At 52.2% G+C, this 27,951-nt stretch overlaps 2 protein-coding genes across 3 annotated transcripts in view; one reads left to right on the top strand and one right to left on the bottom strand.

The window, feature by feature from the left end:
* ARHGAP33 (Rho GTPase activating protein 33) overlaps positions 1–12,969 on the top strand; it is a 17,418-nt gene extending 4,449 nt beyond the window's left edge. The window contains 21 exon segments of the mRNA XM_014536554.1: positions 1,666–1,763; positions 1,842–1,926; positions 2,275–2,355; positions 2,458–2,595; positions 3,018–3,110; positions 3,673–3,795; positions 3,886–3,963; positions 4,047–4,113; positions 4,197–4,256; positions 4,346–4,498; positions 4,583–4,685; positions 5,835–5,979; positions 6,060–6,142; positions 6,226–6,333; positions 7,620–7,765; positions 8,399–8,552; positions 8,637–8,782; positions 8,860–8,934; positions 10,577–11,239; positions 11,332–11,813; positions 11,816–12,969. Coding sequence (XP_014392040.1) covers positions 3,018–3,110; positions 3,673–3,795; positions 3,886–3,963; positions 4,047–4,113; positions 4,197–4,256; positions 4,346–4,498; positions 4,583–4,685; positions 5,835–5,979; positions 6,060–6,142; positions 6,226–6,333; positions 7,620–7,765; positions 8,399–8,552; positions 8,637–8,782; positions 8,860–8,934; positions 10,577–11,239; positions 11,332–11,813; positions 11,816–12,601 — 3,465 coding nt within the window. The 5' untranslated portion in view covers positions 1,666–1,763; positions 1,842–1,926; positions 2,275–2,355; positions 2,458–2,595 and the 3' untranslated portion in view covers positions 12,602–12,969.
* An 11,570-nt stretch (positions 12,970–24,539) lies between these two features.
* Positions 24,540–27,951, bottom strand: part of PRODH2 (proline dehydrogenase (oxidase) 2) — a 19,458-nt gene continuing 16,046 nt past the window's right edge. Inside the window, exons 8-10 of one of the 2 annotated variants that reach the window (XM_005862424.2) lie at positions 26,156–26,266; positions 25,671–25,756; positions 24,540–24,769 (exon numbers count right to left, since the gene is read on the bottom strand). In XM_005862424.2, coding sequence (XP_005862486.1) covers positions 24,585–24,769; positions 25,671–25,756; positions 26,156–26,266 — 382 coding nt within the window. In that variant the 3' untranslated portion in view covers positions 24,540–24,584. The remainder of the gene's footprint in view (positions 24,770–25,670; positions 25,757–26,155; positions 26,267–27,951) is intronic. The other variant, XM_005862425.1, reaches the window with a different exon arrangement.

The raw sequence follows: 27,951 nt of genomic DNA, 5'->3' as shown, positions 1-27,951 counted from the left end.
GCGGGGGCCTGCGGGGGCCCCCCGGGCTCCTCACCAGCCCCCGTACCCGCGCCGCCTTCATTGTCCTCATCCCAACCTCCACCCGTCCGGGCCTCCCTCCCCCTCCGCCCACCAGCCACTTTTCCATTCTCGAGCCCCACCCCCACTCAGCTCCATCCTCAGCCTAACCCTTTTCTTCTTTCTCATCATTTTCACCCCATCCCAGGCCCACTCAACCAGACCTCCTCCGCTCCCATCAGCCTGAACCTTTACCTCATCCTTTCCAGCTGCTCCCCTCCTACTTACTCCACTCCAACCCCAGCACGATCCTTGGGTCCTCTCCATCTTGTCCTCATCCTCCCTCCCCTACCGGCTCCCTCTTCCACCCGCTGCTCCTGCTCATTCATCCATTCCCTCATTCCCTCACTTAACAGATATTCACTGAGACCTCTGCAAGCCCATGCTCTCACAGAGAAAGTCAGGACCCATCCTGCCTTGGGGGGTTTCATGGGTTGGAGGGGGACAGATCCGAGGGGGAGACCCAAGGTTGAACTTGGAGTTGCAGGGAGATGAAGGAGGGAGAAGCTAGAGCCAGTCTGGGAAATCCCCATCTGACAGCTGGTTAATTCATCAGATTTTATCCGGTCCCTGCTGGCAACTGGGCTGAAATTGGGCATGGGGACCAGCGAGGAATCAGGCACCAATTCTGTGCCCCCCTCTGCTGGGCAATGCTGGGGAGCTGGCTGGGAGGTCACAGTCCAAAGTGGGAGATGGACTTGTCGCCAGATAGTGACGTCTCAGAGTGCTCAGGGCTGTGATGGGAAAAACCCAGGCAGAGTCCTCAAGCTAGGATGGAGGAACTTCAGGGGATGGGAGAGTCCAGAGAGGTGACTGATACAGCCTGAAGGGTCAGGGAGAACTGGGGAGGAAACATGAAGAGCTGAGATGTGAGAGATGGGGAAGAGTGAACCTAGTGAAAGAATGGGGAAGGGTGTTCCACGCAGAGGGGACAGCCTCTGCAAAGGCCTAGAAGAAAATGAGAAGATGGTGCTTTTGTTGGGCTCTCAGAAATTTGAGAGGTCTGAGAGTGGAGGCAATGGGAAGAGATTAGGGTGGAGAGGTAAACAGAGACCAGAGAATTATCTTGAAGACAACAGGGAGCCATTGAAGGTCCATGATCTATGGAGAGACAGAGGCAGATGTGTGTTGTGTGAAAATTATACTAGTGCTTGCTGTGGAGATGCTGGTAGGAGGGGAGAGGTTGGAAGCAGGAAGACTGATAAACTGGGAGCTGTGGTTGTCCAGACAGTGATGAGAGGTGTGGAGAGGCACAACTGGAAGATGACTATATTCTGCAGGGGCTACAGGAGGAGTTTAAATCCAAAGAGATGGTGCCAGCCTTCTTTCTTCCTGCCTCACCCTGGCCCTCCTCTTCCAGCCCCCCACCCCAGACCAGAGCTTCCTGTCTCCCAGAGCTCCCCCCACCCCCAGAGGGTGCCAGGGCTGCCCAGGAAGATGAAGACCTATCCTCATCTGGTCTTCACCTCCCCCTGACCTCTGCTACTCCATGCTCAGGGCAGTGTATGGAGTGATTCAGGCCTCTAGGCTCAAGGTGGCAGATAACAATGCTCCTCTTGTCTCTGTTCCCATCTCTGGGGGCCTCTGATTCTTCTTTCTGCTCTACAGGCCCGCAGCACTGACAGCCTGGATGGCCCAGGGGAGGGCTCAGTGCAGCCCCTGCCCCCCACTGGGGGTCCCAGTGTGAAGGAGAAGCCTGGGAAGAGGTGAGAGGTGTGGGAGAGGCCCAGCTTAGGAGGGGGCCACGCACAGAAGCCACTAGTGATGTGTCCCCTGTCTTCCAGGCTCTCGGCTCCTCGCGGTCCCTTTCCCCGGCTGGCTGACTGTGCCCATTTCCACTATGAGAATGTCGACTTTGGCCACATTCAGGTATGAGGGTTTTCACCCAGGTGGGAAGATGAGATCCCACCCAACCATGAAGCCATGTTAGCCACCCTACCCCTGAGATCTGTTCCTGGGACTGGCTGCTCTACCCATCCGAGAAGTCAGTGGCAGGAGTTGCAGGGTGGGAAGGGAGAGCTGTTCCTCACTCATCATTTGTTCCTTTATTCATTCTGCAACAACTTTTTGTTAGGTGTGTGCTCTGTGCCAGGACCCTGTACTCTGATTGAGGCATCACTAGGCCCTGCCCTTGGGGAACACAGCCCCATCCCTAGATAGTGCCAGCCTGGAGAGGTTAGGACAGGAACAAAAGTGAGCTTTTCTTTCCCTCTACAGCTCCTACTGTCTCCAGAGCGTGATGGCTCTAGCTTCTCTGGGGAGAATGAGCTGGTGTTTGGGGTGCAGGTGACCTGTCAGGTAAGGCCACCCTGCCTCTCATCTGGCCTGTCGGACTGGTTGCCATGGTCCTCAGCTCTGAAATGGGACCATTGCTCCTTTTTGTCCCTCACCCTCCCACAGGGCCGTTCCTGGCCAGTTCTCCGCAGTTACGATGACTTCCGTTCCCTGGATACCCACCTCCACCGGTGCATATTTGACCGGAGATTTTCCTGTCTCCCAGAGCTCCCCCCACCCCCAGAGGGTGCCAGGGCTGCCCAGGTAAACTGCTTGTTATCCCATCCCTGCCTCAGCCATGGTGTGTCCTCATCATCGCTGTGTGAAACCATCAAGGCAGGAGGGATTGATAAATACTTAATCACAAGTATGGCCTGAGTCCCAACCAATCAGAATGGAGAGACCATAGGACTGCAGCAGGGTTCTGGAGGCCCTCTTTAGTTTTAGGATCATAAAGAGTTCCATGGGAGGATCAATATGGCCAGACCAATGGAAGCACACAGGAGCTTGACGTAGCCTGTTTACCAACTACCATGACAATATTTTAGTACCTAACAGTAGAGTGGCACCCATTCATTGAGGTTGAATTTCTGTCCTGCTTAGAGGCAAGCTAAGGCAGTATAGAAGGGCAATGGGCTCTCATGGGGGTCTCCTCACAAGAGCCCACCCTGACAATCTGACCACAGATGCTGGTGCCGCTGCTGCTGCAATACCTGGAGACCCTGTCAGGACTGGTGGACAGTAACCTCAACTGTGGGCCTGTGCTCACCTGGATGGAGGTGGGCCGGGCAACGGGGCTTGAAGTTGGGAATGAGTGAGGCATGTCTGAAGAGTGAGAACCAGCCTGGGAGTGTGTGTGGGCACAGGAAGGAAATGAGCCAGACAGGAGGAGTCACTGGCATTTCAGTGTCTGTTTGGGTGTATGTCTGTTAGAATGAGTGTGTGTGTGTGTGTGTTAGCAGGTGTTGGGCTGTGGGGATGTGAGAATTTCAAGGTATATCCAATAGGTTTGGCTGTAACTCACAGAAGAATGCCTGGCTAAGAGTGACTTAAACCAGCAGCTTTTAGAGAGCAGATGTGCAGTGTCTGCTATGGATGGTGAGGGTGCAGGGGTGTATGAGGAGGACTTCAGGGTAGAGGAATCCTGAGGCATGTGAGAGGAAGGAAGGGGCCTTGTTTTAGAAGGGGCATGAATTTAGGTGTTTGATCTATAGCTCTGAGTGATTGGTGCCCTTAGATGAGGAGCAAGTAGTGGCCTCCACTGGGCCTGGAAGAACCTTCTCTGCCTTAATTATTTATTACCTTCTGGCCTCTCCCTGCCACATTCACCCTCCACCTCAGTTGGACAACCATGGCAGGCGACTGCTCCTCAGTGAGGAGGCCTCCCTCAATATCCCCGCGGTGGCTGCTGCCCATGTGGTGAAACGGTACACAGCTCAGGCACCAGACGAGCTGTCCTTCGAGGTGAGGCTGTGGGGGGCGGGGCAGACTCCATCTGGACTCCCCTCTTCCGGGCACTTCTGACCCTCCCTCATCTCATCTGCCCACTCCTAGGTGGGAGACATTGTCTCCGTGATCGACATGCCACCCACAGAGGATCGGAGCTGGTGGCGGGGCAAGCGAGGCTTCCAGGTGAGCCTGGGTTGGGGTAGACTGGTGGCTCGGGCACTGTGCTAGCTAGGGTGGCCCAGGCACTGACCCTGAACCCTCCTCAGGTCGGTTTCTTCCCCAGCGAGTGTGTGGAGCTATTCACAGAGCGGCCCTGTCCAGGACTCAAGGGGGGTAAGTGCCAGCAGCAAAGTGGGGAATCCTTCCTGCATCCTTTGCCTGCTGTCCATCCTTCCCACCCATTGTTCACCCCACAGATGCCGATGGTCTCCTATGTGGTGTTCCGGCTCCCCAGGGTGTCTCCTCTTTGACCTCAGGTAATGGAAATAAGAGGTTATGACCCTGCCTCCTTCATATCAGACTGGTAACTGCACTGACCCTGTGTGGCCTGCCTTTACTCTCACAGCTGTGCCCCGGCCACGTGGGAAGCTGGCTGGCCTCCTTCGCACCTTCATGCGCTCCCGCCCTTCTCGGCAGCGGCTGCGACAACGGGGTATCCTACGGCAGAGGGTGTTTGGCTGTGACCTTGGAGAGCACCTCAGTAACTCAGGCCAGGACGGTGAGGTCCGGGCCCATCTGCCTAGCCCACCCCTCTTACCCAGGATTTGACCTGCCCATCCCTGACCTCACTGCTTTCTCCCAGTGCCCCAGGTGCTTCGCTGTTGCTCTGAGTTTATTGAGGCCCATGGGGTGGTGGATGGAATCTACCGACTCTCAGGCGTGTCATCCAATATCCAGAGGCTGCGGTGAGGGCCCTCCACCAACCCCTTCCCTCCACAAACACTTACTGAACATCATCTCTAGTCTAGGCCCTGTGCCATGTGCTGGTGACAAGAGTTCTTGGGAGTTGGGAGGACATCTAATGGGGTTGGATCAGGGCTGTGGACAGGGAGGGCTTCTTTGAGGAAGTGACTCCAGCTGAGGCCTGAAAGGTGAGAGCAGAATGAGTGTTGGAAGTAGAGAGATAACCTTCATTGAGAAGTTGCTACATGCCAAACACTAGGCACTGGGGACACAATGATCAATGAGATAATCAGAGATTCCCACCCTCACATGCTAGAGGTAGAGACAAACAAGGAAATGAGAGAGTTTACTAGTAGGTGACAAGTGCTATGGAGAACAAGAGATGGGGGGTAAGGAGAATCATAATAAATCTGGGAGGGATGTTGCAGTGTTAAATAGGGTGGGCAGTGAAGGCCTCTTGGAGGGGAGCTCCTTTTGGAGGATGGGAGGGAGGGAGCGAGCCATGTGGATATTCTGGGAAAAGCATTCATGGTGGAGGGAACAGGCAGTCCAAAAGGCAAAGCAGCAGGAGATGATGTCTGAGAAGTAATTAGGGGCCGAGTGTGCAAGGCCTTTTTAACAACTGTTTGGATTTTGGCTTTTACACTGGAGGGTTCTGAACTGAGGAGACATGAGGTGGGAAGGAGTGAGGCACAAGTGTTGAGACTGACAGGAGGCCCTGAAGTGAGAGTATAGAGCCCGGAGGTGTGAGAGACACAGCATGAGTTCATGTGCATTGAGCTTTTCCCCTCGAGCAGTGAGACAACCAGACAATTGTGAGGAGGGGCTACTGGGATTTCAGCCAGTTTTCCAGTGACCCTCTTGAAGTCAGGAGAATGGCATAAGGTGGTGGAAGTAGCAGTAGCAGGGTCGTGCTCTGGAATCCGATAGCCTTGGGTCACTGCAGGAGGGACACCTCCCACCGGAGCGTCAGTGTCCCCTGTAAAAGAGCGCCCCTGTCTTTGGGGCAGAGGAAGTAAGTCTCTGTCTTTTGAGGAACACGGTGCAGGAAGAGGGTTGCATCCATCTGTGGACAGTGTGGGTATGGGGTGCACAGCCAGGCGGGCCAGCTCTGACACGAGTCTTTCTTTTCTTCGACCTGGTGGCCTCAGGCATGAGTTTGACAGTGAGAGGATCCCTGAACTGTCTGGCCCCACCTTCCTACAGGACATTCACAGTGTGTCTTCTCTCTGCAAGCTCTACTTCCGAGAGCTGCCCAACCCCCTGCTCACATATCAGCTCTACGGGAAGTTCAGTGTGAGTAAAGGAGATAGTGAGGTTGGAGGGTGCTGGGATGCATCGGGCCCAGTCCCCATCATGCCTGTGCACAATCTCAGGAGGCCATGTCAGTGCCTGGGGAGGACGAACGCCTGGTGCGTGTCCATGACGTCATCCAACAGCTGCCCCCGCCACACTATAGGTAAACCAGGAGGGGTAGGGAAGGGCTATGGTGGGCTCACAAGGGAGTTGAGGCTCAGGTGTCCCCCTCCACTCCCACCCCAGGACCCTGGAGTATCTGCTGAGGCACTTGGCCCGCATGGCAAGACACAGTGCCAATACCAGCATGCATGCCCGCAACCTGGCCATTGTCTGGGCGCCCAACCTGCTACGGTAAGCTGGCAGCTCACCAGCCTGTCACCCACAGTTCCCCCCCATGGGCTGAGCCCCAGTCTCCCCCTACTTCTATACCTACCCTAGGAATTCACCCAACTTTTGATTCTCTTGTTCATTTCATTCAACATGAATTTATTAAATATCTCCAGTGTGCCAGCCCCTGTCCTCAGCACTGGGGATGGAGTAGTGAGCAAGATCCTGTGCTCCTGGGGAGGTGGACAATGAACTAGTAACAAGAAAACACAGAGAATGGTCTGATAGTAGTGAGTGACAAGGATAAAGATTACAACGCAGGGAGGGGCATGCACAGGGTCGTGGCATTTTGGGATGTGTAGAGTGGTAGGGAAGGCTTCAGTAAAAAGTCTTCAATAGCCAGCAGCACAGAAAGTCTCAAATTTGATGGTGACCGAGACAGGCAAGCTCTCAGTCCTAAATAAAATACGTGGTGGGTGTAAGAACTATGGGGGGAAAGAAACAAAGGTAGACCTGGAATACAGAGAAAGTTTACAATTTTAAATAAGGTAGATGGGGAAGACTCCACTGAGAAGGTAACATTTGAGTCAAGAACTGTAGAAGGTGAGATATCTGGGGAAGAGCAAACCAGGCAGAAGGAACAATAAGTGCAGTGGTCCTGAGGCTGGGTCAGGAGGAACAGTAGGGAGGCCATTGTGTCTGGAACTGAGTGAGTGATTGAGTAAGGGACTGAGAGGGAGGAGATGATGAGGGCAGGTAGGTGATGGGGACCCAGATAGAGGAGTGACTTATAGGTTGTGAGTCATGTGAGGACTTTGCTTTCACCAGGAGTGAGGTGCCAGGAGGTGTTCATAGCTTCCTCCAGCTGTGCATGAGAAGCAGATTGTGGGGGTGGGGTGGGACCGGGGGCCAAGGAAGAAGGTGGCTGTGATAGCCAGGAGGGAGAGGATGGAGGGTGGGGCAGTAGAGTGGGAGAATAGTTTAGACTCTGGACAGGTTTTGTGGGGGGAACACACAAAGTTTTTGGGCAGATTGGATGTGGGTGTGAGGGAAAAAGAAGTCAAGGACAATTCCAAGGTGTCTTGCCTGAACCACTGAAGGACTGCATTGACTGAGATGGGGAAGGTGGTGAGGGAGCAAGCTGGGGAAAAGTTGAGAACCAAGTTGTAGATGTGATCAATTAGATAAAATCAGAGCTGTTGAATGACAGTCTTTGCTTCTATTAGCTCCCTACCTAACCTAGTCATAACCCTCCCCCTCCTCCAGCTGTGGCTCAAAGCACCTGACCTCCCTCTCCCTCTCCCATTCAGGTCCATGGAGCTGGAGTCAGTGGGGCTGGGTGGGGCAGCAGCCTTCCGTGAGGTGCGGGTGCAGTCAGTGGTGGTGGAATTCCTGCTCACCCATGTGGATGTCCTGTTCAGTGACACCTTCACCTCTGCTGGCCTCGACCCTGCAGGTATGCTTGTCCTACCTCCTGATGTCCTGGCTACTGCCTCCTCATTGTCAGGACTGCAGTGGGAGGGCAGGAGGGCTCCCAGCCCTGTCCCTACCCACTGAAGCTGTACCTCCTCCCTGGCTCCTTGAGGACCCCGCCCCGGCCTCTCCCTCCCCTCCCTACCCTTCTCATTTCAGCTCCTACGCTCAGGATCCCCACTTCTTGGCCTGGACATCGTTCTTCCTCCACCCCTTGTAGCTCCTGGGGGTGCTTGGGGCCAGAGGTCCACCTGGGAGGAGGTGGGAGGTCCCCAGACTTGACCCTGCCCAGGCCCCACCCAGACTCCCCACCCTGCCCGGGACCCCAGTCCCATCAGGATTCAGCACATCGGAGGGCCCTCTGGCCCGAGGTAACTGAAGCCAGAGCCACTGCCTTTGCTGGCTGCTGGGAGCTGCCTCATCAGCTGGTTCTGCCTCATTCCTGCTCACCTGCCTGCTGCCCACCCATTCCCACCTGATCCTCTCTGGTTCCCTGCCTTGCCAGCCGGGGTGGGGGTTATGCTTTGGGGCCAGAGCTTGGGCAGTAGCACTTAGCTTTACCTGTTACCTTGAATGTTCCCTGGGCTGACAGCTGCCCACTTTCCCAACTCCCCAGGCCGCTGCCTCCTTCCCAGGCCCAAGTCCCTTGTGGGCAGTGGCCCCTCCACTCGCCTGTTGACGCTGGAGGAAGCCCAGGCTCGAACCCAGGGCCGACTGGGGACACCCAATGAATCCACAGCTCCCAAGGCTTCAGACTCTCCTGTGGAAAGGTGAGTGGGATGCAGGGGAGAGGAGGGGTAAGCCTTGAGGTCCCAGCTCCTCAGACTGCCTCCTGGGTCTCACCCAAACTCCAGGAGGAAAGGGGAGAGAGGCCAGAAACAGCGGAAGCCGGGTGGTAGCAGCTGGAAGACTTTCTTTGCACTGGGCCGCGGCCCCAGCATTCCCCGGAAGAAGCCTCTTCCCTGGCTGGGGGGGATGCGTGCTCCACCACAGCCTTCAGGTCAGAGGTCGGGCAGTCAGCATGGTGCGGGGGAGGCACTCTGGAGTGCCTCTGTGACCCTTCTAATCTCCTTGCAGGCAACCGACCTGACACAGTCACACTCCGATCTGCCAAGAGTGAGGAGTCTCTGTCATCTCAGGCCAGCGGGGCTGGTGAGCTCGGGGTGGCCTGGCCTGTGGCGGGGTGGAGCCTCCAAATGCTGTACTTCAAATTTGGGGGTTTTGGTGGTTTATAGTTTTTAATTTGGACATTGGGTATGATGAATTGGATAAAGCATCACCCTTAGTTCATAACACACTGTGATCAATGGTCCATACAGGGTCCTTTCAAACAGTCTTATTCATTCCTTTTGAAAAAATATAAATAATATAATGAACACCCATGTACCCACTGGCCAGAACTAAAAGAACCCCCACTACCTTATCTTCAAGCTCCTCCCCTCTCCTACCTGCTGCCTATCCACCAGAGGCATCCTCTAGTTAGATGGTCATCATCCTCATTGATTTTTTTGTTTGTTTATTAATCCTCACTGGAGGATATTTTTTCCGTTGATTTCTTTTTTTCTTTTAAGAGCAAGTAGAAGGGAGGAGGATGGGTGAGAGAGAGAGGAGATAGAGAAACAGCTATGTGAGAGAGACACATCGATTGGTTGCCTCCTGCACGTGCCCTGACCAGGGCCAGGGATCGAACCTGCAACCCAGGTACATGCCCTTGACTAGAAATTGAACCCAGAACTCTCTGGTGAGTGGGCTTAGCTCTAACCACATAGCACACTGGCCAGGGCTGTCATCCTTGGTTTTAAGGTTTTATCATGTACAGATGTATACATAAACATTGAGCAGTTCTAGTCATTTTAAAATGTCAATTAAAGGTATCATAAGAAAGGGGGTTTAGTGCTGTATGTGGAACTTGACTTCATTCACCACTGCATTACATATACCATCATGTTGCTAGGTATCGCTCAGGCTCACTCCTTCCTGCTGATCTTTAGTGTTCCATGTGGATATTTCATCGGGAGTTGCTTGTCCATCCCACTCCTGATGGATCTGGGGTCTCTATGGGTGCTCCCTGCCATGCCCACACTCCTGAGAGAGCTCTACACATACTCTAGGGCAGTGGTTCTCAACCTTCCTAATGCCGCGACCCTTTAATACAGTTCCTCATGTTGTGGTGACCCCCAACCATAAAATTATTTTCGTTGCTACTTCATAACTGTAATTTTGCTACTGTTATGAATCGTAATGTAAATATCTGATATGCAGGATGTATTTTCATTGTTACAAATTGAACATAATTAAAGCATTGTGATTAATCACAAAAACAATATGTAATTATATATGTGTTTTCCGATGGTCTTAGGTGACCCCTGTGAAAGGGTCGTTCGATCCCCAAAGGGGTCGCGACCCACAGGTTGAGAACCGTTGCTCTAGGGTATATGCATGTTCAACTGAACAAGAAAATGCCCAATTGTTTTCCGAACGTGGTAGCCCCAGTCTGTACTCCCAGCAGCCTTGTTTGGGATCCTATTGGTCTCATGCTCATAGCCGTGGGGTTGTCAGACTTTATTCTGGCCCTTGGGTCTGGAATGGTTCTCCCCAGGGACTTGCCATTCACTTCCTTTGTCACTGTGAGTCTGAACAGCTCTCCCTGGGTTCACAGCCATTGTGGCCCTACCCAGGGAAGTGCCTCTGCATGTTATTTCCCAGCCTCCTGGGTTGTGTGCCCTGTTCTCACTAATGTGTGGGTATGTAAACTTTTGAGCCCTGACCCCTAACTGCCCTTCCTCCCCCCCAGGCCTCCAGAGGCTGAGCAGGCTACGGCGACCCCACTCTAGCAGTGATGCTTTCCCTGTGGGTCCAGCACCGGCGGGCTCCTGTGAGAGCCTGTCCTCGTCCTCCTCTGCATCCTCCTCATCCTCTGAGTCCTCCTCATCCTCAGCAGCTGGGCTCGGGGCACTTTCCGGTTCCCCCTCTCACCGAACCTCAGCCTGGCTAGATGATGGTGATGATCTGGACTTCAGCCCACCTCACTGCCTGGAGGGGCTCCGTGGGCTCGACTTTGATCCCCTTACCTTTCGCTGCAGCAGCCCTACCCCAGGGGACCCTGCACCTCCTGCCAGCCCGGCCCCCCCAGCCCCCGCTTCTGCCTTCCCACCCAGGGCAACTTCCCAGGCCCTTTTGCCCCATGGGCCCACCAGCCCTGCTCCGTCCACTGCCCTGGATATCTCAGAGCCCCTGTCTGTATCAGTGCCACCTGCTGTTCTGGAGCTGCTGGGGGCTGGGGGAACACCTGCCTCACTCACCCCAACACCAGCACTCAGCCCCAGCCCAGGCCTGTGCCCCCATGTCATCCCCCTGCTGCCACATGGAGCTGAAGCCCAGCTGAGTGACACCTGTCAACAGGAGGTCTGCAGCAACCTAGCACTACCTGGTCCCGGGGAAGCCCAACGACAGCATGGTGAGTCCTACTCAACCCATCCAACACCCTCACGGACCCTGAGGCTGCATCCAAGACCTGGTTGACGCCCCTTCCCATTCCTCTTTGTATAGGACCTGTCATGGATTCACCACTGCCCCCACCCCTGTCCCTCCTGCGCCCTGGGGGGGCCCCACCTCCACCCCCCAAGAACCCAGCACGCCTCATGGCCCTGGCCCTGGCTGAGCAGGCTCAGCAGGTGGCCCAGAGACAGAGCCAACAGGAGCATGGGAGTACCCCATCGGCTCCCCGCTCCCCTTTCTACTGCTCACTGTCCCTGAAGGTGGGTGGTGAGCCCCTCGGGACCTCAGGGAGTGGGCCACCCGCCCCCTCCCTAGCCCACCCTGATGCCTGGACTCCAAGACCCTCACCCTCCCTACCACGGCAACAAAGTGTTGGGAGCCTGGTGAGGAGCCAGCGGCCCATGGGGATCTCAAGGAGGGGACACAGAAGCTCTGCCCAGGTCAGTGCCCAGCTCAGGAAGGGTGGGGGCTTCAGGGATGTGCCAGAGACATTGTCCCAGTTCCTATGTTCTGTCTCCTCCAGGTTGTTTCTTCTGTGAGAACCCCTGGCTGCTTCTCCTCAGCTCCCCAGGAGTGCCTGCCACCCTTTCTTGGGGTCCCAAAACCAGGCTTGTACCCCCTGGCCTCCTCATCCTTCCAGCCCAGTTCCCCAACCCCAGTCTGGAGGAGCCCTTTGGGTCCCCCTGCACCACTTGACAGGGGAGAGAACCTGTACTATGAGATTGAGGCGGGTGAGGGGTCCCCCTACTCTGGCACCACCCAGTCCTGGAGTCCCTTTCACTCCATGCCACCAGATAGACTCAATGCCTCACATGGCATGCTTGACCAATCACCACCATTCCATAGGTCCCCTGACTTCCTACTCAGCTACCCACCACCCCCCTCCTGCTTTCCCCATAACCACCTGGGCTATTCAGCCCTTCAGCACCCTGCCAGGTGCCCCACTCGGCCTGAACCCCTCTATGTCAACCTAGCCCTAGGGCCCAGGGGTCCCTCATCCACCTCTTCCAGCTCCTCTTCCCCTCCTGCTCATCCCCATAGCCGTTCAGATTCAGGCCCCACAGCCCCCCACCTTCCCCAGAAAGAGAGGGCCCCCTGGGATCCTCACACCCCTCACAGGGTGCCTGGGGCCTGGGGCTCTCCTGAGCCTCTCCTGTACTACAGGGCAGCTCCACCAGCCTATGGGAGGCAGGGCAAGCACCACCGAGGGTCCTTGTACAGGAATGGGGGCCAAGGAAGGGAGGGGGCTGGTCCCCCACCCCCTTACCCCACTCCCAGCTGGTCCCTTCACTCTGAGGGCCAGACCCGAAGTTACTGCTGAACCAGAGCAGAGACCTTCCTTCCCTTCTCACTGATCTTGGCCCAACTCAATTCCTTGTTTTGTATTTTCTTGAGCTCCTGACCCCTACTCCAGGTTTCTAACTTTGTAACTTGCTTCTGATGTGGATCCCTAACCTGTATGGCTTCCCTACCCTGGACTAAGGGCACCCCCATTCCCCCACCAACCTCTATCATGGGGCTCTCACACAAATCTGAGGGCTAGGCTGACACACTGTCCTTCCTCTTCCTCCAGGAGCCCCCAGCATGTCCTGACCTATGCACAGGGGTTGGGGGACAACTCCTGCCCATCTCCCACATGCCCCACTAAACCATCTGACAAAATTAATGAATAAAAATGGTGAAAATGTGGCTGCTAGTGTCATACTGGGACTAGGCTCAGTGAACAAAGAGGCAATGGGCTGCTTTATCATTTTTGTTTAAATATGTATTTATTGATTTTAGAGAGAGAGGAAAGGAGGGGGATGGAGAGATAGAAACATTGATGAGAGAGAAGCATTATCAGTTGGCTGCCTTCTGCACACACCCTTCTAGGAATCAAACCTGCAACCTGGGCATATACCCCGACTGGGAATGGAACTGGTAATCTCTTGGTTCATGGATCAACGCTCAACCACTGAGCCAAACTGGCTGGGCTGCTTTATCATTTTATCACTTCAGCAGGTGCTGAGTGGGGAGTCACTCTTGAGAGACTCTTAGGGACGGTACCTGCAGAGGGGCCGTGGATATCCTAAGAATCTGTCAGGAGTGGGGTCCAGGCTGGGCCTGTCTCCGAGTTGGCATCCATCTTGCAGCTCTGCTATAATCTCCAGCAGATCCATCCTGGGGAGTAGTGGGGAAGGGATGGACTGAGGGTTACCTCAGGTATGAGGAAGGGGCCCCCAGACCCTCCTACCAGGGCCCATTTCTCACTTGTGCATGCTGAAGAAGGGACCTCCTCTCTGCTCAGGGCTGGCTGCCTGTAGGGGAAAAGGCTGGAGCTGCCACCCGTGGCCATGGGGCTCAGGATAGACCTGGCGGGGTGTGTGTGTGTGGGGGGGGGGGGGGGGGGTCAGGGCATGATCTCAGGATCTTCTGCTTCACCTGCCCTGGTGGCCTTCTCTGCCAGCAGCCTCCAGGGTATGGGAAGCCTCCCTGCAGAACTGGGATTTTGGCTGAGAGCTGCACCAGAGCCCTGGCTCCCTGGCAGGGAAGCTGAGTCCTGAAGGCTGGAGTGCAGTGCAGAGCCGTGGGGGAAGCAGGGTTGGTCAGGGCTCACAGGTCAGTGAGGGGACAGTTGGGAGTCCCAGGAAGTGGTTTCTGTATAGAGAGGCAGCCAAAGAAACTGGTGACTACTGGGGGGATGGGTCACAAGTTAGGGATTGAATGGTCACACAGACCTTTAGGGATAGCCATACTGTTAAGCTGGGCTCCAGGCAGTGGTGCAGGCTGACCCTGGTTGTGCGGCTGTGGCCTAGGCACAGGTCAGAGCTGGCACTGGGGCTGCTGCCAGAGTCCTAGACTGGGCCCCTCTGGACTCTTCTGTGGCCTGTGACCTCAGGAGTCTCCACGGCCAGCAGAGAGCTGGCATGGGTGGCCTAGGTGCCCCACAGCTCCCTTGATTCTCCACATCCCTGCCCTGGCTCCTACCTGGAATGGGGAGGGGCCTTGGGATGTCACAGGCCTGAGCGTAGTCTTGCCTCTGGGAGCCAGCTCATAGTACAGTGTCACTGGGGGTATAAACCAGTTGGTTGGAATTAGGGGGTACAGCTGAGCTGTGCTCAGCACCTGCCACCACCCCTCCTTGCTCTCTAAATTGGTGGGGAACCCTGGAGTGCAGGGCACAGTGTGGTCCAATTCACCAGAGAGCTCACCCCAGGAGCCAAATCCTGTTGAAAGGAGGCTGGATGTGGGAACATGAGCCCTGCAGAGGTTCCCCGGCCACTACCCGCCCCTGCCAACCTGTCCTATACCTGGGCCATGGCCTCCTATGGCAGGTATCGGGTATTCTGCAGGCTGCCCACCAGTCAGCAGGCTCTCGGTCCGGTCCAGCCCAGCCCGAACCAAGGCCTGGTAGGGGGTTGGCACCAGGGGTTCCAAGGCCAGGCTCTGGACTGCCTCCAGGTTAGCCTTTACCTCAGGCCCTCTTTTCCAGTCCAGCTCTCTTATGAGGAAGCATGATTGGAGGATCCAGACCGGCCGGGTACCTCAATAGGGCAGTGTGTAGAGTCACTTACTGACCAGTGAAGACCTCCTGGGCCAGGGTGCAGAAGCTGTAGAGGTCTGAGGTGGCCACAGGCATATCACCGCACATGAGCTCAAGTGGCAGCCATGGGTACAGTTCGGGAGGTGGGGTAGCCTTGGGCCTGGGCCTCCCCAGAGGTAACCTTGCTGAGGCCTGTGGAGAATGAAGGGCCTGCTAAGCTACTGACCACTAGACAAGGACACTGGGCAGGCAGGTGAGACATGTACTCACCTGGGCTGCAGCCAGCACTGGTGTAGTGGGCGCCCATGCTCCAGGCTGCCCACTTTGGCCAGGCCTGGCCTCACCAGCTGCACAGATGCGAACTGAGGCTGCCACAGGCATGCCAGTGGGCCTGCAGAAACAACAGAGACTCTTTGCCTGCAGTAGCAGTGGCTGGGCAGCAGGCCTGGCTTAGTGCGAGACTGCCCCTTGCCTGGTCCCTGCGTGTGCAGAGCCACATGGGAGCCCAGCCACATGGGCTTGAAGAGAAAGTACAGCCCCAACAGGCCTGCTGTAGGACTCAGTGCCATCAGCAGCAGCAGGTTGGGTGGTGCAGGGTGCTAGGTAGGAGAAAAGCAGGCCACTCACAAAGAGGCCCCAGTCTGCATGGGGTGGAGGCTGCCCCTGGGCACAGATCACCATGTGCCAGGAGCTGCTGTTCTATACCAGCAACTGGACAGGAGAGCCAGCACCCAGTTTGTTCCCTGTTTGTGGTACACCTACCTCCTCTCTGCAGCCTATGAGACACAACACACAGAACTGGGTACCCACTGTTCAGTGGGAGGAGGGTCACTTCAGTAGGAGGGCTTCATGCCAGGTACTGGTCCAGAAGTGAAGACTGTAACCATGGCCATTGCCATACTCCCTGGTCTTTTGTTTATAAACACTTGAGTCAGGAGGGCAGGCAGGAGATTAGGTTGGCCTGGGAGAAGGGTGGGGGTGGCGTACCTGCAGTGCTGAAGGTCAGCCAACAGTATATCAGCCTGGGTTCCAGGAGCCTTCAGTTGCCACGCTCTGACTGGATGGCCCCTCCATAGGAGGCTGGAGATGGGGAGGTGAGAGAGTGTACATCTGAGACGAAAGGGCTTTCCTTGTGAGGGGAACAGGAGGTCTGGACTCTCTGTGGAGCTTTCTTCTTGACAGCCAGGCAGGGGTGTGGGAGGAGCTATCTCTCACTTGACGATTAGTGTGTGAGCTGCTCTCGTAAGTGTGACAGGGCTCACCTAGGCTGGCAGCTGCTCTTTGGGGCCCATGAGGGCTATAGTTGTTACCAGCCCCAGTGGCCACAGGCTGCTCAGCTGGGGAAGGGTTCGGGACTATGAGGCATGAAGAGGACAGTGGTGTTCCCTGCTCTGCCAACCTCTCCTGCTGACTGAACCCGGAGGCTGGATTTGGGGGGTTTCCTGATCTGCTCTGGCCTTAGTGCCCTGGGGTAAAGGGCAGTCTGAAGGTAAGTCTGGGTAGCTGGGAGTGGTGGCTTCACAGTGTGGACAGTTGCCTGTCTGCACCAGCCGCAGCAAGGACAGGGAGCCGCACAGGCTATGTCCAGAGCCAGTCTGCAATTGGCCCAGTGATGCAGGGCATGCCAACTCACCGCCCTGCGCTACTGCTAATACGTGGAAATGACAGGGCTGTAATATCTCAAGCTCCTGGGTGAGGGGCATGTGGGGTGAGATAGGGTGAAGGTGCTGGCCCTGATGCTCCCAGTCCACTTGGGCCACTGCTTACCTCCTGGCTCTGCTTGGCACCAAACTCCTCTGCCCAGTCCCAAGGAGTGCTCTTCATGCAGATGCAGGTCACCCCCCACCTGCAGCACATGCCATACCACCAGGCTGCAGCCCAAGAAGACATCTGTGTGCACAAGTGTACTGCAATTGAGGCAGCAGCTGAACAATGAGGACATGAGTGGATTAGAAAAGGGACCAGAGACAAGAGGTGGCAGAATGGGAGGACTGAGGGATGAAAAGAGTCACTGTGAACATAGAAGGTGGGTATCAGGACAGGAGGGATAGCTTGGGGACACAGTGGGGTCTGAGAGGATGAGAGGATCACTATGAGCATGAGAGGCACCAGGAGAATGGGAATAATCATTGGAAGACAAGAAGGGGTTAATTGAAAGGTCAAGAGGGGTCACTGGGGACAAAAGGGGTCACTGGGGACAGGAGGGTCATCAAGGAGTGAGAGTCCTCTGGGAAAGAGAGCCCTGGCTCTCTGGGGCTCAGACTCCGGGCCCTGGGAGTATGGGGGCATCACCACCTGTCCACTCATTGGTTTGGGTTGGCACCAAGGGCCAGCAGGAGCTGCATGGTAGAGCTGTGGCCCAACAGCACTGAGAGGAAGAGCACTGTCTGCCAAGCAGAGTTCTCACCATCTACCTAGACAACTGAGAGGCAGCGAAGCTTAGGACTGTCCCTGCCCCTCACTCCAGGCAACACCTTTGCCAATTCCCAGTCCCTGACTGGGTTACTCTTGATCCCAGGTTCCATTCCTATTTCTTGGAACCCCTACCCTCCAGCCTCTGGGAACTCTGCATCAGGATCCATTTCAACCCAGTGCTCACCATTAAGTCCAGAGTGTTGGAATGAGGGATGACTTTACCTGCCATGCAGACATCTATCCCCCATCACAGAGCTGTCAAAATCACACAAAGGTACCCAGGGGCCAGGGAGACAGTGGAGTCTGTGGGGACATGAGCCTCATGCACTGAGCAGGGCAAGCAGCCTCCACCTAGCTCTAATTCAGTGTATGTGCAGGTCTTGCCAATTCTTCGAGGAAAGCAAACTCTCTGGATTTTATCAGGAAATCTCTCGTTTACTTTGAACACTACATGTAAGGCAGAATCTAGGTAGCAACCTCTTCAGCACCTCTGCCTCTATGCCCTTGCTAATCCCCTCCCCTATCATCCTGCTCAGATAACCCCTCCCAAGCCCTCATCTCTGCACCCATCATGCCCCAAGCCCTATTTCTATGCACCCATTATCTCTGAGTTCCTCTTTTCAAGGCCCTATCCCATATCTCAGGAACAGCACACATGGCATACTTGTCCTTGAACTCCTATGTCCTTGGCAGACATGGCTAATGAACCATGCACTTGATCAAACCCAGCTTAGTCTCTGCCACAAAATCTCTCCAAATGAGATCCTCAGGAACCCCTGAACGTCAAACTTACTGCATCTTATTTGTCTCAGTAGCCCACCATCTTTTGCAATGGCATCCTAACTGGTTTTCTGCATTTGTCTTGAATGACCCCTGCAGAGGGATATTAAAACACAAAGCATTTTTCTTTTGTTATAGATGCCTTTTAAAAATAGAATTTATTGGGGTGACATTGGTAAATAAAATTATATAGGTTTCAGCTATACAATTCTACAATATATCATCTGTATATCGTATTGCGTGTTTACTCCAAGTCAAGTCTCCTCCCACCCCCATTTATCCCCCCTTTACCCTCTTTTACCTCCCCTCACTCCCCTATGCTCTGGCAATCACCATGCTGTTGTTTGTGTCCACTTTGTTAGTTTATTTTGTTCATTAAATTCCACATATAAGTGAAATCATATGATACTTATCTTCCTCTGACTGGATTATTTCACTTAGCATAATATTCTCCAGGTCCATCTATGCTGTCGCAAAAGGTAAGTTTTCCTTGTTTTTTTACGGTTGAGCAGTATTTTATTGTGTACTAAAAATGTACCACAGCTTTTTTATCCACTCATCTATTCATGGGCACTTGGGCTGTTTCCATATCTTGGCTATTGTAAATGCTGGTACGAACACGGGGGTGCATATATTCTTTTGAATTAGTGTTTTGAAATTCTTAAGATATATTCCCAAAAGTGGAATTGCTTGGGTCATAAGGCAGTTCCATTTTTAACTTTTTAAAAAATATATATTTTATTGATTTTTTACAGAGAGGAAGGGAGAGGGATAGAAAGTTAGAAACATCGATGAGAGAGAAACATCGATCAGCTGCCTCCTGCACACTCCCTACTGGGAATGTGCCCGCAACCAAGGTACATGCCCTTGACTGGAATGGAACCTGGGACCCTTCAGTCCGCAGGCCGATGCTCTCTCCACTGAGCCAAACCAGTTAGGGCAATTTTTAACTTTTTGAGGCAACTCCATACTGTTTTCCATAATGGCTGCACCAGTCTGCATTCCCACCAAAAGTGCACAAGGGTTTCCTTTTCTCCACGTCCTCACCAACATTTTGATTGCCACTCTAACAAGTGTGAAGTGATAACTCATTGTGGTTTTAATTTTCATTTCTCTGATGACTAGTGACATTGAACATCTTTTGTCTATTGGCCATCTATACTCTTTGGAGAAGTGTCTATTTAGATCCTTTGCCCATTTCTTAATTAGATTGTTTGGGGTTTTTTTTGGTGTTGAGTTTTATAAGTTCCTTATAAATTTTGGATATTAAGCCCATATCAGATGTATCAGCAAATATGTTCTCTCATTCAGTGAATTGTCTTTTCATTTTGTTGATTGTTTCTTTTGCTGTGCAAAACCTTTTTAGCTTGATGTACTCCCATTTGTTTATTTTTTCCTCTTATTTCCCTTGCCTGAGGCAATATACCACAAAGCATTTCTTGATCTAGATAATTATTATAATGATAATAATTTCATTTTTTGTATAGATACTTACACAAGTTGTTCCAAAAACAGAAAAATAAAAAAAGAGGGCAAGATTCATTTTATGACACTAGTATGACCTTAATTCCAAAACCAGATGAGAGTTTCCTGAACCAGAAAATAAAATTACATATCAATTTTATTTGTGATCACATATACAAAACCCCTAAATAAAGAGCTAATCCATCAGTTTATTCCCAGAAAGCAAGGATAATTCCACAAAAGAAAATAAATGAATGTAATAAAACACATTCATGGATTAAAGGACTAAAATCATGTTTATTTCAGTAAATACAGAAAAGGCAATTGATAAAATTCAATGCCTACTTGTGATTAGGGGGAAAACACCTCAGAAAACTAAGAATAGATAAGAACTTCCTTAGTTAATAAAAAATTATAAACCAAAAGCCAAGAGCAAGCATGATACTTAATGCAGAAACATAGACTTATTCCCTTAAATATCAAGAACAAAGAAAGAATTGCCTATTGACAACAAGGTAGGGAGTTTTGACCAACACCTTATGACAAAATAAATAAATTAGAGTTTAAAGATTGAAAGGCTGATGCCCGACTGGTGTGGCTCAGTGGTTGAGTGTCTGCCTATGAATCAGGAGGTCACATGCCCGGGTTGCGGGCTCGATATCCAGTGTGCGCATGCAAGAGGCAGCCAATCAGTGATTCTTTCTCATCATTGGTGTTTCTATCTCTCTCCCTCACCCTTCCTCTCTGAAAAAACAACAACAAAAAAGATTGACGGGCTGAGACCAAACCGCCACCATCTGCAGATAAGAAAAAGTAACAGAATCAACAATTACAACTATTAAGCAAGTTCACAAAGTGGTCAGATACACAATCAAATTACACAAATCAATGAAAAACAGAAATTGCAAACTGGGTAATATTAATTTCCTACCCATGACTCTTATGATGTCCCATCACACACAGAACAAAATCCATATATTCCTTTTGAGGCCCTTTCCTGTCTGTTCCTGCCGCCTCTTCAGCTGCAGTCCTCTCCTTGAGTACCCTTGCTCCCTGCCGCTACTTACACATACCCAGTTTGTTTTGACTTCAGGCCCTTTGCAATGGTTATTCCACCTTTCTGAAATGCATTTCCTCCAGCTTTTTGTATGATTGGCTCTTATACTGTGAGACTCAAGTACCACCCCACTCAAAAGCCCATCCTTTCCAGTGTGTCTACCTTATCCTCATCACTCTCTTAAATTCCCATAATAGATTTCACTCACAACGACCCAAAAGATCATGTTTTCCCCTAAATCCCCATCACAGACAATAGAGCTGGGTACATAGTAGGCGTCTGGAACAAAATTGTTGACTCGCCAAAAGTCGAATCTCCATATTGCCCCTGGATTTTGCCTCCACAGGTAGTTCCAGCAGCCAAACCCTCACATCTCAGGAGCTGGAAGAGGCCCCAGCCTGGACCGCCAGCAACAGCTAGATGATGCAGATGGCCCACCAGGGTTTCTGGATCCTAGGTGGAGTTCAGCTCCACGAGGAAGTGAGAGCTCACTCAGGGAGGGCATCTGTGGGCTCTGGACTCAGTCAGCTCCTAGGCAGGGATCAACTGGGGGGTCTCATGAAGATGGGATGAAGAGATGAATGGGACCTCAGGGGGCAATAAAGACAGAGCTGGGCCCAGCCAGCGTGGCTCAGTGGTAGAGCGTCAACTTATGAACCAGGAGGTCATAGTTCGTTTGATTCCTGGTGGTGCACATGCCTGGGTTGCGGGCTCGATCCCCGGTAGGGGGTATGCAGGAGGCAGCTGATTAATGATTCTCTCTCATCATTGATGTTTCTATCTCTTCCTCTCCCTTCCTCTCTGAAATCAATAAAAATATATTTTTTAAAAAGTAAAAAAAAAAAAAAAAAAAAAAAAAGACAGAGCTGGCTGGGAGTCCTGGGGGGAGGGCGGGGCAGTCTGAAAAGGAAGAAGATCAGGGGTCTGATTTGGAGGGAGGCGTCTGAATGAGAAAAGGGTTAGGTTCTGGGAGAGCTACATACCCGTAAGATCATAAAGATCAGGGATCTAAGGGAGTCTGAGAGCTGAAGGGGATGTAAGGAAATCTGAGAGAGGGTACAGACCTACAGGGATAGGATCTGGACCTGGAAAAGGAGTCTGGGGGCTTGGCAAGAGGGTCTGAAGATTACCTATGGGCTGGAGGAAGAGGGGCCTAAGAGGCGGTGGGGTCTACGGGCTGTGAGAGTAGGTCCAAGGGAAGAGGACGGTTGGAAGGTAGGTTCTGTGAGCTGGGGAAAGGGCCCTGGCCTGCGTGTAGTGGCTGGGGCTTGAGGGAGAAGAGAGGGCTCAAGGTTTGCGGGCTATGAGAGGGTCTGAGGGTTAGGGAGCAGGCTGAGGTTTAGGTGCCGGAAGCCGGTCCATCCTTGCTGCTTGACACAGTCGCTGCAGGAAAGAAACATCTGCACAGCATATGTTTCAAGGGACCTGGCATATATAGCATATTGTTCTTAATATGTTTGCTCTCCTTAAGCGCCATGTGTTTTAACCAAGGTCACCTCTCTGAGAAAGGTTGTTTCCCCAGGTAGGGATTTTTCCCTGAGGTTAGGGAGGGGATACAACCCCTTAACTAAGTGCCAGGCGGGTAGTTAAGCTACATAATCTTTACTCCCAGGAATGGAGATAAGAAACGCCCTAACCTTTGTAATAGAAATTGACAGGATTAAAATCGGCTGGTATAAATATAGATGTAACAAGACAATAAACATCAGATCCTCATCAGTTCCTAACCAGAACTTCGACCAGAACTTTGGCTGGAGATCCTGGCTAGAGGTCCTGACTAGGCTGCTGATCAACTGAAGGCTGTCTCCGTGTCATTCCTTCTTCGCCGACTCCGTCCACACCTTTGGGGACCCCTGGACCTGCTGGGGTTGGACCCCAACATTTAGGGAAGTATCAGTGTGCTGGGGTGGGGTCTACAGGTTAGGGGAAAGACCAATGGCAGAAAGGGGTCGCTAGCATGTCAAACTCGTGGCTGGTGGGCCACATTTGGCCTACTGGTGGCGAGTTTGACATGCTTGGCAAGGGTCTGCAAAATGGAGCCAGGCTATGATAAAGGAGTGGGGCCTGGGGCTGTAGAAGGAGTGGGGAAGAAGAGGGCAGCCTGAGGGTGGGGTCAGCAGGGCAGGAGCAGGGTCTGGTGGAAAGCTGAGGACCCAGTAAGCTCTAAGAAGTTTCTGGGGCCCAGACCAAGGTAATGGGGCTTAGCACCTACCTTTGGGCTTCAACAGTGATCACTATTTGTCTGCCAGGTGATCCTGGAGCACTAGCTCTGGCAATTTGGGTGGGAATCCTAAGCACAGGTACATCAATGGCTTCCTGCCACGTGTGCGTTTGCACAATAGGCTCCCTCCAGTGAGAGGCAGCCTCCCCCTAGGGCTCTGAGGTGACCAGAGAGAACAGACACTGATGTCTGCCTGGAGCTGTCAGCTGCACCCAAAGTACCCTTCCTACCCCGCCAGCTGGCCTTCCTATCCCTGTGCTTGGTGGTCTTGGTCGCATACTTCCCACCCACCACCAGGGGCTGTTTCATCTCTCTGTTCTGCCTCAGCTTCTCCTCTTTTCCCCAGACCTGGGGCCCCGCAATATCCTAGACATCTCCTCTTGGGACCTTCATACCCACTAGGTCCTACAGTGGCCTCAGTATCTCCCCAAAACTGCATTTCCTTCCTGATCCCTATCTCAGGATTTGCCCCACTGTCCCCACTTCAAGCCAGAGGCCTAGGCTCCTTCCCTTCCAGCCTATTAATCCCACATCCCACTCAATCTCCTGATTGCCCTCTCTCCCCTCCCCCACAGCCTAGCCCTGGGGGGTTTCCTACTCCAGATTCCCCTGGACTCCCAGCCTGTCTCCCCACTCTGGTTCACCCACCACATGGCAGCCAGGGGGATCTTCTTAAAGCCAAACCTGACTGTCTCTCCCCTGCTTGAAATGCTCCTGACTCCCCAGTGACCTTGGGACCAGGTCAATGCTCTGTAGCCTGGCATCTAAAATTGCATCATCTGGCCCTGCCCATCCTCCATCCTTGTCTCCACACTCCCCAGTCTGTTTCACAATTCTGTTTATGCACATGCCCTTGCCTTTGAATGCTCTTCTCCATGTTCACTTGGTTATTCTTATGAATACTTTGGGAAGCTCTCTTGATCACAGAGGTGTCTCCTCTGGCCTGATATCTGCATGGGCTTTCCCCATCACAGCCTGACCATTCTGGACTATCACTGTCTGAAGATGGGTCTGTCTACCTCTACTGGACTAAGAACCCTGTGAGGCTGGGCCTGGGGTTGTCTTTGGCACTGTTGTGTCCCTAGCATTGTTCGCCTCAGAGTCTAGCTCAGAAGGGACCTCAGAAAATGTTACTAAATGAGAGTAGTTTGCCTTTCCCTTCTGTCTCTCCCTGCAGGTGTGGCTCTAGCCCAGACTCTCGACTTCGGTGCCTCAGTATCTCCTCCTTATCTGGGCATCCACTGGAGTGAAGAAAGTTCCTGCTTCAGTCACTGACTGGCTGAAGAGAGCTGACCCCAGGCCCATCTTAGGATAGACTGCTTCAGGGTGGGGGAAGGTTTCATTAGTCTTTGATCAATGCCCTTGCTATGCTCTAGGGCAGCGGTTCTCAACCGGTGGGTCGTGACCCCTTTGGGGGCCGAACGACCCTTTCACAGTAGTCACCTAAGACCATCGGAAAACAAATATATAACTACATATTGTTTTTGTGATTAATCACTATGCTTTAATTATGTTCAATTTGTAACAATGAAAATACATCCTGCATATGAGATATTTACATTACAATTCACAATAGTAGCAAAATTACAGTTATGAAGTAGCAACAAAAATAATTTTATGGTTGGGGGTCACCACAACATGAGGAACTGTATTAAAGGGTCGCGGCATTAGGAAGGTTGAGAACCACTGCTGTAGGGTTATCTAAAGGTCTCGTGAGCTGCAGAGCACCCTTTTTGGCTGGCTGGGGTCAAGATTATCCCCTCTCCAAGGAGGCAGCTTCAGTGCAGGGCAGCAGCCTGGGCAGTAGCTCAGGACCTTTATTGACCACATAACCCCTGGGGGAACTAAGAAGGTACCCTCAGGCCCCGCCCCAGCAGCCTCCGCCGAAGTTCTTGACTGAGCAGCTCCCATTCCCTGCGGGCACCCCGCAGCACACTCTGGTTCTCCTGGGCCCTCCGGATCAGGTAGGGGATCACCTCCTCCAGGGAGCCGTAGGGGATGGACTTATACACGGCATAGCCAGCCTGCCCTGCAGGGAGAGTGTAAGCAGGATGTGGGCTCATGTTTGGAGAGAGGCTCCCCTAGGCCCCATCTAGAACAGAGATTTCCAGTTCTGAGGACATGGCAGACTAAATGAGTTAGACAACATTTCCTACTGGAAAACTAACAATTCTGGAGTTAACATTAAAAAAATCTTAAAGTTTAAAATGCTGCCAAGAGAATAAGGAATTTACTAATCCAATAATTAAGAGAAAGTGAGAACCAGAGAGGGAAAGGATGCACAGGAAGCACTTCTGTCCTGAAGGCAAAATTGAGCTGCTGTTTGATGACTTCACAGAGCCCAAGGGATACAGAAAATGAGGCCAAAGTCTGACCAGGGTGTAGAGAACTCCCCCACATTCAGCTGGAACACAAAAATGTACACCCTCAGAGTAAGAGTTCCCTCCACTCCAAGGGAATGGCCTTGACCATAAGTAGAGCAGGGAAGAAAGCAGAGAAATCCACCTCTGAGAGGTTGTGGCCAGGAGTAAATCCCCTTACATATGCAGCCTAAATTTGCATATCTGGGATATCTCAAGAAACCTGAAGCTATGAATTTAGGGTACAACGGCAGAGGAAAACATAATTCTTCTGGTCTCAGTCCCTGGGGAGCAAAGTGGTAAAGGTAACAAAGCACATAGGAAACAAGACAGCATGATCAAGAACCAGCTAAACAACAGACAGCAGGCACAGAGACAAAGGCCTGCAAGGCCTTAGCCATTGGAGTAACAGATCTCTCTGGGAGGGTCTGGAGACTGGGCCATCTGAAGACTCTAGAGAGGAGGATGGCCAGGCAGTGGTTGGAAATGTGAGAGGGGACTGGCTGAGAAGGAGTGAGGCCTGGGGCTGGGTGAGGCGTGGTGGTGGTGAGGAATGAGCCATTCACATACCCAATGCCAGAGAGACGTGGTCGCACATCCCCAGAAGTTGTCCAAAACAGACAGGCCCATCCGGAGGAATGCCCAGCTCCCACATGCTACAGAAAAGGCCAGATCACCAATCCAGACAGTGGCTGAATCTGAGCTAAAAGTCAGCCATTAGGTACCCACAGGGCTATTCCAGTTATTTAAATATTAAAATACTTCTAAACTTAATGATGAATAACTAGTGCTCTGAAGTCCCTGAAAGTTCCTTAGTGAGTTCCCTGATGCCCTCAGACCTCCCCATGCCCCAGCAAATAAGAGATGATGCCTTGTTCAGCTGGGGCCTACAAGACCTACAGGCATAGCAGGGGTTAAATGTTTCTAATACCCTCCCCAGAATTCCTCTGAACCTGCTGTCCCCACACTGCTCCTCCTCTTGTTCCATGTCCACCATCCTCTACCTATCCCTAGCATTTGAGTGAAGGAGAGGAAGGGAGGGGCCCACCTCATACCGTTTGGTTGCTTGGTGAACAGATTCCTCATTGTGGGAAGCCACCATGAGGTGGCACATGGGGCCACGGTGGGACACATGAGTCAGCATCAGCTCTAGACAGCGTCTGTAACTGAAGAGAGTTGCTCCGTTCAGCTATGGTACCTGGTGAGCAAGGGTCAGGCCTTGGGCATTTCTGTTCTTGAGACATGGGGTGCCTAAGAGCAAGAACTCTGGAGTCACAAAATACCCCACTTCCTCCTGGACTGGCTGCAAGGAACATTCCTTCCCAGGGCATTTTTTCCTCTCTTGTAACAATGTGAGTTCACCTAACAGTGATGCTGTGAGGATGGAGTGAGATGAAGGTGTACAAAAAGCCTTTGTCATAACGGCAGTCTCACAACAAAGGGCCACATCACACGCAGAAGATGATGTTTCCTTAAGGTCATTCACTGCAGCATTGTCTATAGAACAAGACTAGCAACAACCCAAATGTCTGTAAGTAGGGGACTGGCTAGATGAATGATGGCACACAGAGGATGGCATGTAGCTGTAGAAAGAACAAGGACACTCTGGGCACAGAAAGATGAAAAGATGGAAAATGCTTTCTGAGCTGCCGTAGGCCAGATGCCACCTTACAGCCTTCACAGGCTGTTTTCCATCGCCCCCCAGATCTGTTCTTTGTTCTTCTCTGCCCCTCTGGAGGCTGACTTTTATGTTCTGCATCACCCATGGAGTCATGGGCAGAAGATCAGAGGTGAGAGGAAAGAGAACTCAGGTGTTTTGTCCCTTAGCCCCCTCCCTGCTCTACCCTAACTGTCCTATGTTGGCCACATCTCCTCCAGGGTGGCTCTCCTTCCTTACCTATAGCACAGGGGCCATAACGGCTTCCCACTTTTGTGGGTTCCTAGGTGCTTCAACATTCCCTGTGGGTTCTTCCAACCTTGCCTGCACTCCATTAAGTTAGTCCCTTCATTAAGTCTCCTTGCCTGACATACATATATTCATTCATCTCACTCTCAAATCAATTCTGTGAGGCAGATGTTCTGATTACCCCCATTTTACTGAGGGAGAGATTGAAGGTGAAAGAGGTTAAGTCTCTTGTCCCCAGGTCACACAGCTAGAAATGGCCAAGTAGGTGTCCTATAGAACCCAGTGCTCAGCCTCCCCAATCAGTATGGAACCCAGGCTGATCCTCCAAGTCTTGGGCTCATTATTACTAGAGTATTTTGCCTTTTTTTAAATTAAAATTTTATTGTTGAAAGTATTACATATGTCCCCTTTATTCCCCCCATTGACCTCTTCTAGCCCGCCCCACCCCCAACCCAGGTCTTCACCACCCTATTGTCTGTGCCTAGGGGTTATGCATACATGATCTTTGGTTTATCTCTTCCCACCCACCCTCCCCGCCTTTCCTCTGAGATTCCGCAGTCTATTCCATGCTTCTAAACCTCTGGATCTATTTTGTTCATCAGTTTATTTTGTTTATTAGATTCCACATATGAATGAGCTCATGTGATACTTATCTTTCTCTGACTGGCTTATTTTACTTAGCATAATAGTCTCCAGGCCCCTCCATGCTCTCTCAAAGGGTAAGAGAGCCTTATTTTTTATACCTGCAGAATATTCCATGGTGTAAATGTACCACAGCTTTTTTATCCAATCATTTACTGATGGCACTTGGGCTGTACCTATTGTAAATTAGTGCTATAAACAGAGGGGTGCATACATTCTTTCTGATTGGTGTTTTGTGTTTCTTAGGATATATTCCTAGAAGTGGGATCACTGGGTCAAATGGCAGTTCCATATTTAATTTTT

Source organism: Myotis brandtii, unplaced genomic scaffold (assembly GCF_000412655.1).
Source record: "Myotis brandtii unplaced genomic scaffold, ASM41265v1 scaffold165, whole genome shotgun sequence".
Taxonomy (NCBI): domain Eukaryota; kingdom Metazoa; phylum Chordata; class Mammalia; order Chiroptera; family Vespertilionidae; genus Myotis; species Myotis brandtii.
The sequence above is the reverse complement of the archived record's forward strand: the minus strand, read 5'-3'. Positions and strand labels throughout refer to the sequence as shown.